Source organism: Rhizomucor pusillus (assembly GCF_041956525.1).
Source record: "Rhizomucor pusillus strain CBS 183.67 unplaced genomic scaffold VTP01scaffold_6, whole genome shotgun sequence".
Lineage (NCBI taxonomy): Eukaryota > Fungi > Mucoromycota > Mucoromycetes > Mucorales > Lichtheimiaceae > Rhizomucor > Rhizomucor pusillus.
In genome coordinates, this window is record NW_027192148.1 from 194528 (window position 1) to 205459 (window position 10932).

The following is a 10932-nucleotide window of genomic DNA, read 5'->3' on the forward strand; positions in this document are numbered from 1 at the left end:
CATTTTGCGCTGGTTCTGCTTGCACGCTCGCACGAATATCGCAAGCGTAAGTCGTCAAACTTCAGTGGATTACAGTGGTTCAACGTTAATTCGATTTCTGTAGGCGCAAAATGTAGCCAAGTAAAAGCGCAAAAGGATTTTCCAGACCGCGCAAATATTTCCTCAAAATCCAGTATCTCTGAATCTGCCAACGGAAGTGTATAGCATCAGTGTGAGCAAATTCTCGAAGGGGTCTGGCAGTTGTATAACATGTTTGGTTTATACATTTCTCTACATACATCCTATGCTATTTAAAGCTATTTTCTACCTATCTATTTTAACAGCAAAAGACTTTGATGCCTGTCATTATGTATGAACATGGCCTTCAGACAGTCAGGCAAACAGGTATTAAGAGCCCGTTCACCCAATCTCAATGCTGAATTCAGGTCCAGCCACCAGTTGACCATTTTTTTTCCTCGTTTCTTATTTCCTTACGATCGGGCAATGGGAAAGAAAAAGGCTCCCGTTTTCCGGGACGGATCAAAGCAGAGCGTAAACAAGGACGATGGCAAAATAAAGGCCATTCGCACCTGGGACGATATTGAGCATGATTCTGAAGACGAGTGTACGTACCAACGTTAGCCAATGATCTTGATCTCGAAACTGTCATGCTAACTTGTATGCAATATAGTCCATGAATCCCGAGAAAAAGTTCTTCTCGATGAACAAGACAAATTTCAGTCAGAAGGTAAGTAGCTATTCTTTTGGGATAATGATATTATAAGCGAGCAAATACTGAATAGTACTATGTATAGAAGAAAGCGAGACCGAAGTGTACGGTCTAGGCATGGAGTCTGACGAGGAAGAAGAAGGAGAAGAAGAACAGGAAGATGAATCTGACGAAGAACTTCTTGGCAAGAAGAAAATGCTTGAAGAAGATGAAGATATTGACGGTATGTAAATAGAACATGTCTATTTTTTAGAGGAAGGAAAGAAGGCTCATCCAAGTGCCACTGATTTTTAGAATCGTGGGGCAACCAAAAACGAGACTACTACGATGCAGACGAAGGAGAAGATTTAGAAGAGATGAAGGAGGAAGAGCAAGAAGCTCTCAAAATCCAAAAGCAGCGGTTAGAAGCCATGGACGAAGCAGATTTCATGGATGATACCCTTCCTGGATGGGGTAAAGGCGCCGAGAAGGATGCGACGGCAGATAAAGCACTTCTTGAAGACTTTAGCAAGGAATTGAAGGATATATCATTCGAGTACGTGAAAATATGCATGATACATCCGGCATTGTTTCGAGAAGCTAACTTCAAAACAGTGTATCCAAGTCAGTCGAGAAGCGACGGGCTAGAATGTCTGTTGCCGAGAAACTTAAAGTACTTCAGAACGAATCACCGGAACTTTTGGACCTGCTGACCGAATTCAAGGACAAGAATCTAGAAATTGAGGGTCTTCAGGCCGTGTTAGACAAGATCCAAAAACTGGACCTTCAACATGAAGTTGTCTGTAAATTTTTACGTTTCAAGCATCGTACGTATATCTGGATGATGAGTTATTCTTGACGTAGAGTTTCCGGAGCTAACCATATTGCTATGTAGAGCTGCTCATGAACTATATGACCAATGTTTCATTCTACTTCGTACTGAAAGCATCGGGCGTCGCCGACATCAAAAGCCATCCAGTAATTGATGCACTTGTTGAGTTGCGATCCACGCTTGAGAAAACCGAACAAGCTGAGGAAGAACTACAGCCAGAAATTGAAGACTTGTTTTTGCGACTGGATGCACCTGCAAACAGTACCAAAAAAGCAACTGCTGTTACCAAGACACAGATACCAGAAAAGAAAAAGAAGAGCATTAAGGAGAAGAGTGCCCCGAAAGCAGTTGAACAGGAGCCAGAATTTTCAGCAAGTGACCTTGACGGAGAACTTGAGCAAGGTGACATACAAGAATCATCAGATGAAGGAGAAAAAGAAGAGACAAGTGTCTTTGACGTGGAGCAAGAGTTCAAGAGTCTCAAAAAGGCAAACAAAAAGCGCAAACGATCTGCTGTCGACGACTTTGGCGAACTGGATGCTTTGGATGAACTTGATATGGAGGATAAAATCGCCAAGAAGCGCTCATTGCGTGACTATGTGGCCAAAATCGATGCTGTAAGTGATAAATCGTCTTTAAGAATTCTCATTGACTCAAGTGACATGCCATAGAAACAAGCAAAGATGCAATCTAAATACCAAGGCGATCTTGATATCCCTTACAGAGAAAGACAAACCAAGGCAGAAAAGAAAGGAGTGGCTCAACCAGAAGACAACTCTGCAGACTTGGACAATGAAGACTTTGACGAACAGGATATGGAAATGGCAGCAGCAGCTATGGGACAAGATGGCAACGACGATGATGATGATTATTACAATCAAATAGTGGCCAGCAAAACTGCGCAGAAAGCAGCCAAGAAAGCCGAATACGATGCGGAGCGAACACCGGTTATCGACGGTGATTTGCACGTTGAAGAAGGCGAGAAACGGCTGGCGTCGTACAAAATGCTCAAGAATAAGGGCCTCACTCGGCACCGCAAAAAGGAAACCCGAAATGCCCGTGTCAAGAACAAGAACAAGTATGCAAAGAAACTCAAAAAGCTATCTTCCCAGCGTGCCATCGTCAAGCCCCTCCAGGGTTCATACGGAGGCGAGGCAACTGGTATCAAGAGCAACGTTGTCAAGTCTATTCGATTTTAGATTCCTTTGTCCTAATATTGTGCATTAGCTTTTTCCTATCCTTCCCCCATCCATTTTTTCTTTGCATTCATTTAGCAACGTGGTACAACCGCAAAAACGCTCTAGAAAAAAGAAAAACTTTGTTCCAATAAGGAGCATGTCATTCCAGTTCTTCCAATGTTGACTCAATCGACAGCAGTGGCTGCCAGAGTGGTGAATGCTATTGTACGTTACCATTTGCTATTGTTCAGAGTGATTCGTGTGAACATTTGTAATTGACTGCAATTATTCACTTATTGTTTGACTACAGTGCTTACCGTGCAAAAGCCTGGGAAGAACAGACTGCGATAAGCTGCAGCCTTCCTGCACGACCTGCACAACACGGCTGACAATATGCTCCTACAGCAGTAACACATCGATAAACTTTAAAGAAGTCGAGACTCGTCTCAAAAAGCTGGAAGCACAATTGAACCCTCAAAAACAATCATCAGCCAAGCGCGGGTCGTTAGCAACGTCGGTGGGAGACCTTGCCGAGCAAAAGAAAGCAAAGCAACAGCAGCCGCAGCATCATCCGCAGTTCCGTCTTGAAGAAAACCAAGGCGGACTATGCATTGACACAAAGATCACGGAAGCGCACCATTTCATAAAACTCTTGTTCAATTCGGTTGATTTAGAATTGGTGCGAAAACGAGCGCAGAATATCTTTAACACACCGCTGCCAAGCACTCAGTCGCCGAATTCATCATCCGTGGAAGCAGAAGAACCAGCCAAGGTACAGGCAATATTGCGAGAAATCATGACAACCAGAGATCCCATCGAATGCAAGTGGCTCGATACAGTGTGGCAGACACGGCACCATGGCTGCTTCGTTGTCTATCAAATGGTGGATAAGCATCGGCTGAAAATATCCGCGCTTCCGACGGATGAACGAGAGTTATTGCTGAATATGTCAATCCGAGCATACATGTATCATCATGAAAATGACCTGCATCAAGACACCGAATACCATATCCAATCAACAAAAGGCAATGATTACTTGCTCTGTGCCGAGGAGCTTTTGGAACGATGTTACATCAGCAGCCACCGTACTACGATACGTGCATTGTTACATCTGTACGCTTTCCATATTCTTGATGAAAGGCCGAACAGAGCGTTTCAGTATTCTGATTTGGCTTTGCGCATGGCCCTGGATCTAAAGTTAAATACACAGCATCGAGACGAAGATGATCGACGGCTATGGTGGTCGGCTTATTGGTGCCATCTTTACTTGGTCGTCGAGTACGACCGGCCCAGCTTTGCCACCGATCAAGATTGCAGCCAGGTCCCTTGGCCTACCAAGCAAGCACACGAAGGTTTCGACTCAGAGTACTGCTTGAATTACTGTATAATGTCTATTCAACTTTTACGCATTCGAAAACGCATCTCGCAGGCACTGAGAAACAAGTACATGTCTGTTAACGACCTCTTGAAGCAAGTGAGCAAGCTCGAGAAGGATTTGGAGCAATGGTACAAACAAATACCAGACTGCGCACAGGCTAACGGCATGCTGTGCATGGAACTCAACGTGTTGCTGCATGCTCAGTACTCGAGCGTGAAAATGCAGACGCATCAATGTTTCTTGGAGAATGCGACTGCTCTGAGTCTCGTTGCACTCAAGGAATGTGCAAAAGCAGCAGGCAGCGTTGCAGACAGGATGCTACAGTCAGCACCTACAATGCGCATGTGTATCTGTGCTCGAGCAATGCCGGCGATCAGACGATCCGTTGCATTCTATTTGTCCAATTTTTTGCCTAGCAAACCGGCTTTCATCCTTAATGAAGCCAAGGAAAAACTTCGACAGTGGATGATGATCCTCAATAGCCACTCATTTGTCTACCTGCCAGAAAGCCAAGCACTAGTTGCAAAACTAAGCATTGTATTGTCTGAAAAGCTCGAGAGTATCTCCTCTCCTGGAGCTGATACTATTCAAAGTGACAGCACCAGGTCTGATGGCGACAACACCAAGTCCCTGACTAGTAACAACAGCACTAGTGGCAGCAGTAACAATAACAATAATAACAATAGTAGCGGCAGTTACAGCAATTACAGTGGTGATAACAGCTATTACCGTGCCGGCGGAGGTTCTACCCCACAATTGAGTGACAGTCGATATAACGGTTCGTCAGCAACACCTCCTCCACCACCCGCACGGCAGCAAACAGCACACATTGGCGCTCATTCTCTTCATCCTTATCAATCATCAATATTGAAACCTCCCTACAAGGATATTAATTTATCACTTGCCAAGCAAAATAATATGATACCCTTTGCCAAAACGATTGTGCAGCAAAGCAACCCGATAATTGACAGCAGCAGCAACAACAACCGCTATGCATCTCCAGCAGCACTCATGCAATCAAACCAGAGCACTTTGCAGACGCAGCAAGCAGAAGCTTACAACTATGTTGCCGAACCTTTACAATTTATGCCCACAACTATGAACACTACAAATTACATGCCATCACAGCAGCCACCTCCTGGTGCAGATCCATACCTAACACCCATTCCCACAGCTCCCCTCATACTCCCATCATCAGTTAATACTACCCAGTGGCCACTTTACCAAGTTGGGCCGTTGCCGACAAATACCTTCTTGCAACAGCATAGTATCTTTACACAATACCCTACGCAGCAGCATCGGCCGCAGCAAGAACAACAAGCTCCCCAACAAGCTATGGGCCGACCTGAGCAACAATAGCCTGAAATATATTACACTCATATGTAGATAATAGACATACAGAAGAAACCAACATTGTAATACCTAAATGAAAACTTTCAAGCAATCACGTTTTTCTCAATCGCCGTCTGAATGTTCCCTAAGGGGTTCAAATCGGTTGGAGACCCAGCAGCGATTGTCCTTTCCAAGCACCCGCAAAAGCAACAACCCCACACGCACACACACACGCACACACACGCACACACAAAAAGTTCTGCACCCTTCCAGGTGCCCTTTTCTTCTTTCAATAGCTAGCATTCACACACACTCTCTACACGTATACCATGGCATCAGAATCACCCATTCTTCAAGTTCCTGAGCCGGACAGCAACTACGGCCAAGATGACATTATATATCAGCAACAAGTTGACGACGATGCATTCGATAATGCCGAGGACGCCATCCCTCAGCGGCTGAAGCTTGATCTTCGCGGAACACGCATAGACCTTGATCGCGATACGCTTGTCAACCTGCCCGAGTCGCTTCTAATCGCAATGTTCCCCAACGGGCTTGTGCTTGGGCGACAAGACGATGGGTTTGGCGATGAAGTCGAAGAAGACGACTATGAGAACCACTCGCGAGACTCTGTGGCTATAGAAGACCAAGTGAACTATGTGGATTTTGATCCAGCGTGCCTCGATTATGTGCTGCGTTTCTACCAGTTCGCTCGAGAGACGCACTACAAGAACAGCAACAATCCGGATGACTTGAACTCACCGCAGCACCATCATCAACTGCTTGCTGCATCGGCCACTTCGCCCGTGTACTACCCATTATTGACAAAACAGCCCATCATTGTCCTTCGGGAAGAACTAGAGTACTATTGCATCCCTCCTTCAAACACCAAGCCCGCTGATATGGCATCCCTGAAAGTTGCATGCGGTCGCCATTTGAAGCAGCACGATCAAATCTTTGATCCGTTGCAAAAGAACATTGCACGCGAGAACAACATCGCTGAGCAGCACTTGATCGACATGCTCTGCGATGCCGGGTTCATGCGCGATGATAGATGGGGTTACAGAGAACTGGAACCAATGCGCACCTGTGTCGTCAGCATGGCGCTCGTCTTGCTAAAAACAACAGGCCCGGATAATCACATGGCTACTGCGCAGAAGCTCTTGTTGTTTTGGAGAAAGCCCGCCGTAAGTTAATTGCTCTCTATCTTTTTTACATGGTCGTGTGGCTAACCCACACAATTTTGTAGCGAAAATGCTGGTGGGATGGAAACACCATCGAAATTCAAGGTCGATCTGTAAGGCTGTGGGCAAGACGGACGTGGACACTGGAACTTGCATTGGTTTAATTTTCTTTCTCCTATATAATTTGCCTTTTTCGATACCCTTTTCTTCTAGTGCCCTCTCTCTCTATCTCTATCTCTACCTTGCCTGTCCTTTCTTTTTCTTTTTCTTGTTGTCTGTGTGCTCCGCCTTGTACTTTACATTTCGTCGTAACGACAGCGGAGACAAAGTGTCATTTGCCCCATTTGATTTTTCTCTTGTCCTTTCCCCTCTTGTTCCTCTTCAATGTCGAGTACAATGTCAGATCAGGTTCTTGAAAAAGAGGTATATTAGATCCGCTTGATCTCGCTTTGTATGCAGTGGTAGTTATTTTTTTCATTTTACTCATGAGGCGATCTTGTTTGCAATGTGCAGCTTCAAGAGGCTAAAGTCCTCAATGCTGAATTGTCTTCACTGCGACCTACAGCGGTAAAAGATGAACGAGAGAAATAGCACAAAAGATGATTCTTACACAAATATGCATCCATTGAAGCGTGTTTTTGAACGCCAAGTGCCTTCATCCAACATTTTCTTCCTAGCAACCGGCAAGAACAAGGTCAAATCCGATGCTAAACGTAAATATTCCTTGCATATATACCTTTTCTCTCTCTTTCTTTTGATATATCTGACGAATCTTCCTTGGTAGACCGTGAAAGCCAGTTGCTAAAGCAACAAAAGCAACGAGCAAGCAAAAAATGATGATGATGATGATGAAATAAAAGGGGAGGAAATGATGACAATTAAAATCATATTAAGTTCAGCAGCCGTGCACAGCTGCTGGGGTCTGTAACGTTTTCCTTCTTTTATGCAACAAACGAGTTCGTCATGCCACAGCCGGACCCTATTGCTCCTCACAGCGCGCCCATTTCAGCGTACATGAGCGTACATTCCGGTAAGTGAGCGAGAAATCTCTTGCCTGTAGTACCGAGTATTCACGGCCTCCTTGCCAGCCACGAACCTGGCATACGTGCGATACTTTGGCAAGAAGGACGACGCGACGTCTGCAACGTTCAAGAGTTTAAACTCCAGAGGGTTCACGGTCGAATACACGTCCCCGAACGGTACGACGGACGAGATATTTATCGAATTCAAAAAGCCCCTTCAAAAGCGAGAAGAGATTCGACCGGTGCTGGAGGATATGGCCAAAGAGGCTGAAACTGCGTTGGGTCTGGCAAGTATATATTTATTGCTATACCTTCTTTTTACGCAGGAAGAAGAAACTAACATCTGCGGTGCAGCCGAGTTCGCTTGCAGGTCCACCGCCACTGAGAGCTATTGCCAAGGCCCTCTACGCGCAAGCAACCGACATGTATACTCCACCTACGCCCAGTGTACCTTTGGATGTCTTTTACGGAGCAGATATAATGTGGCAGCTCCTGATCGCCGCAGGTCTTGGAGCAACGGCTGTGCTCAACTATGCGTCGGATGCATACCTCGCTAGAAACTTTCCGCTTTTTGTGCTCGATTTGCGCGACGCCTTGGGAGCGCAAACTATCAATTACATTTGGCGAGGAGCACTGGCCGCACATGCAATCGAGGGTGCCATCACACTAGGGATATGTCTCTATCGCGGCTGGTACAGTCCTCTTAACACATTCAAATGGACCGTGAGCAGTTTACTATTTGGATATGCATCTTTGTCCAAGCTAGTGAACCATGGACGTGATGTCCAGCATGGCAAGCAAGACTAATAATATCATTCTTACTGCTACTCTCTATAATAAAACACATGGACTTGCGTGTTGTAGGCTATTAGAGATGTCAAATTTTGTAATATATAAACAACAGCGTACGCTTCTTTTTTTTTTACATGACAACAAAAGTCTTTTAACTTCTAACCATACTGCTCTTGCTCCACCCATCACCAGCGCCTCCTGAGAATGATATGTACGGAGACGACTGTTGCTGGATAATAGATGGATGGTACTTGTTCTGCTTTTGGTGGTGGTGTTGATGGTGATGATGATGCCGTTTTCTATGTCTGTCTCCTTGCTGGTGCTGCTCTTGAAGCGCTGCCGTGCTGCGGGTTGTCATGGGCCTGGCATCAGGGATTATTGAAGGGTCGTCTTCAAATCCCAGGTTTTCAGCCTTGGTGCCTAGTCTGGGTATCCGTACATATACATCCGTGCCATAACCTTCCATCGTCTGGACTTGCAACTCTCCTCCCCAATATTCTGCATAGATTCTGCTCATTGGCAAGCCCATGCCCAAATGGACTTGACCCAGATTTGCTGCTTGCGAAGCACGCTCGATGATACTCGTTGGCATTTTGTGGACGTTTTGAAAATGTCGATAGTCGCCGTTGGGTGCTCGTGCTTGATACGACCACAGATGGGCGTATCGTTCTTGCGACATGCCGCCGCCCTGATCTGATATCCGGAAATACATGTCGGTTTCGCTTGCGCTGACAGTGATTCGAACAGGCGGATACTGATCGCTGTCTTGATTGGCGTTGACTGTATACCGCACTGCATTGTTCAATAATTCAAATAGTATATACTCTAAATGTTCGGGGACCTTGAAAAAATAGAATGTTAGCTTCATTACTGTTATTCCGGTAACTACGTTCACAACTCACATATGCAAAGACAATATCGTCAGAACTTTCTATATCCTGTTGCGGCTGCTGATGTCCTATTGGGGAATTTTGATGCAAATCCAAAATGACCCGGGGTGGCTTCCGCTGTTTGCAGTACACTTTTTCTGCATGTTTGTGAACAAGCTGCGTTGCCCTGGAGACCAGGTCTCGGGCTGAGCATCGTACGAATATAATACCGACATATCCATCACCTTCTCCCATCAGATCCCATCCATTTTCAAAAGCATGTGTCAGCGCCAAATGTTGCTCCGCCAAGACTCGCCTTGATATCCGGGACCGAAGCATGCGATTGACGAACCGATCAAGATTGTGCGAACCGTCGTAGTGTGACGCACACTCTGTCACGCCCAATGCCAGCCGTGGTACCACGAGCTGCCCATCATCCAATAGATCGTGAAGCACCTGACAAAACGTGTCGTTGTCGTCAAGGTTCTTGATAACAGGATGCTTTCGCAGTTTCTCAAATGCGCCCCAATACAGCCGGTAGACAAATTCAATGTGTGGATTGGTTCCTACAAAGAACGGCAGCTGCTGAAAATCTCGTATCCGGTGAGCGAGGCGGACGAGCAGCTCGTTGCGGACCCAGTTGGCAGCCTGCACAAGTCGCTCCTCCGTCATTTGCCTGCCAAAGAAAATGTACTGCCGCAGCGTGCCGGCATTCACGGGTCGTCGCACATATTCCTCGAGAACTTTGGTCTGGTAAAAGTGGTATGGAGAGTCGGACTGTACAGAGTCGAGAGAAGTTGTCCGCGGCATACCACTGCTCTCTTCTTGTTGGTGGTGGTGGTGCTGCTGCTGTTCGCTGCGAGGTATCGTCACTGTCACGGATCGCGCGCTGATTCGCGATGGCAATGGCACCTTAAATTGTCGCGAGGAGATTCTCTGTACGAACCGGTGCATAGCGATATGCTCGGTGTTAAGAAGAGATCAAGCAGCGAGCTGGGTTTCGGGATGCAAGATCTCTTCTGATTTTCATGCTGACAATCACCGGAACACAAAATGCCTGCTTTTGTCACCAGATCCCCAATTTTCGCGGTATGAGCAAAGGGACTAATGTGTAAGCTTGTATGTATGCACATGAGTGCTAGATAGCATGTCACATGAACTTGGCACGCTATATGAATATCACCGTTTTGAAAGGAAGGATACGTCTTTGTTGCTACAATATCCCCCAAGTAGGTACATATGATTTACAGATATGGAAAGTGTAAATCATTCGTATAATGTACATTTTTCCAGACGCGACTAATGCAGCTGTGACAAGGAAATAGGTGGGTTAGACATAGAAGGGGACGACGGAAGTCCAAAGAGTTGATTCAGAAACATGGTCGGCATTAACATGGAAGCTCAGCTGAGCTGGGCAATAATAAGCGTATGGTATCCTTTATTGTCGGATGAGCACAAACATCATAGCAGTTTTAAGGAGGTATGTGAACGAAGAAAAGGAAGATGTGAAAAGCTCATTGGTGTAAAGTGTTAGGCCTGCTTCTTGTTGGAGCAGCAAGAAGACTTGCCATTTGCCTGCGCGTATGCACTCTTTGTACTGTGCTTATCGCTCGCTGGAATATCTATACCTGGATTGGCCGAAAAGAAGTTGCATGGC

The 10932-nt window shown here is 45.8% G+C and overlaps 7 protein-coding genes across 7 annotated transcripts in view; 5 read left to right on the top strand and 2 right to left on the bottom strand.

Moving 5' to 3' along the window:
* Positions 1 to 483: 483 nt before the first annotated feature.
* On the top strand, positions 484 to 2719 carry VTP01DRAFT_8961 (uncharacterized protein; the record flags this gene model as incomplete). Its single annotated transcript, XM_069388140.1, has 7 exons — positions 484 to 604; positions 671 to 727; positions 795 to 932; positions 1004 to 1244; positions 1304 to 1515; positions 1584 to 2137; positions 2192 to 2719. The coding sequence occupies 7 exons, from the start codon at positions 484 to 486 to the stop codon at positions 2717 to 2719; spliced, it is 1851 nt and encodes a 616-aa protein (XP_069240467.1).
* A 156-nt stretch (positions 2720 to 2875) lies between these two features.
* Positions 2876 to 5435, top strand: VTP01DRAFT_8962 (uncharacterized protein; the record flags this gene model as incomplete). The annotated part of the gene is made up of 2 exons (XM_069388141.1): positions 2876 to 2923; positions 3009 to 5435. 2 exons carry the CDS (start codon positions 2876 to 2878, stop codon positions 5433 to 5435), a joined length of 2475 nt encoding a protein of 824 aa, XP_069240468.1.
* A 302-nt stretch (positions 5436 to 5737) lies between these two features.
* Positions 5738 to 6756, top strand: VTP01DRAFT_8963 (uncharacterized protein; the record flags this gene model as incomplete). Its single annotated transcript, XM_069388142.1, has 2 exons — positions 5738 to 6595; positions 6658 to 6756. 2 exons carry the CDS (start codon positions 5738 to 5740, stop codon positions 6754 to 6756), a joined length of 957 nt encoding a protein of 318 aa, XP_069240469.1.
* A 220-nt stretch (positions 6757 to 6976) lies between these two features.
* VTP01DRAFT_8964 (uncharacterized protein) lies at positions 6977 to 7429 on the top strand (the record flags this gene model as incomplete). Its single annotated transcript, XM_069388143.1, has 4 exons — positions 6977 to 7015; positions 7106 to 7159; positions 7224 to 7305; positions 7377 to 7429. The coding sequence occupies 4 exons, from the start codon at positions 6977 to 6979 to the stop codon at positions 7427 to 7429; spliced, it is 228 nt and encodes a 75-aa protein (XP_069240470.1).
* A 126-nt stretch (positions 7430 to 7555) lies between these two features.
* Positions 7556 to 8421, top strand: VTP01DRAFT_8965 (uncharacterized protein; the record flags this gene model as incomplete). Its single annotated transcript, XM_069388144.1, has 3 exons — positions 7556 to 7622; positions 7681 to 7901; positions 7969 to 8421. The coding sequence occupies 3 exons, from the start codon at positions 7556 to 7558 to the stop codon at positions 8419 to 8421; spliced, it is 741 nt and encodes a 246-aa protein (XP_069240471.1).
* A 136-nt stretch (positions 8422 to 8557) lies between these two features.
* VTP01DRAFT_8966 (uncharacterized protein) lies at positions 8558 to 10229 on the bottom strand (the record flags this gene model as incomplete). Its single annotated transcript, XM_069388145.1, has 2 exons — positions 8558 to 9247; positions 9309 to 10229. 2 exons carry the CDS (start codon positions 10227 to 10229, stop codon positions 8558 to 8560), a joined length of 1611 nt encoding a protein of 536 aa, XP_069240472.1.
* Positions 10230 to 10805: 576 nt separating this feature from the next.
* The window catches only part of VTP01DRAFT_8967 (uncharacterized protein), a gene marked incomplete at both ends in the record, with an annotated part of 2082 nt that continues 1955 nt past the window's right edge, over positions 10806 to 10932 (bottom strand). Inside the window, one exon of the mRNA XM_069388146.1 lies at positions 10806 to 10903. Coding sequence (XP_069240473.1) covers positions 10806 to 10903 — 98 coding nt within the window. The remainder of the gene's footprint in view (positions 10904 to 10932) is intronic.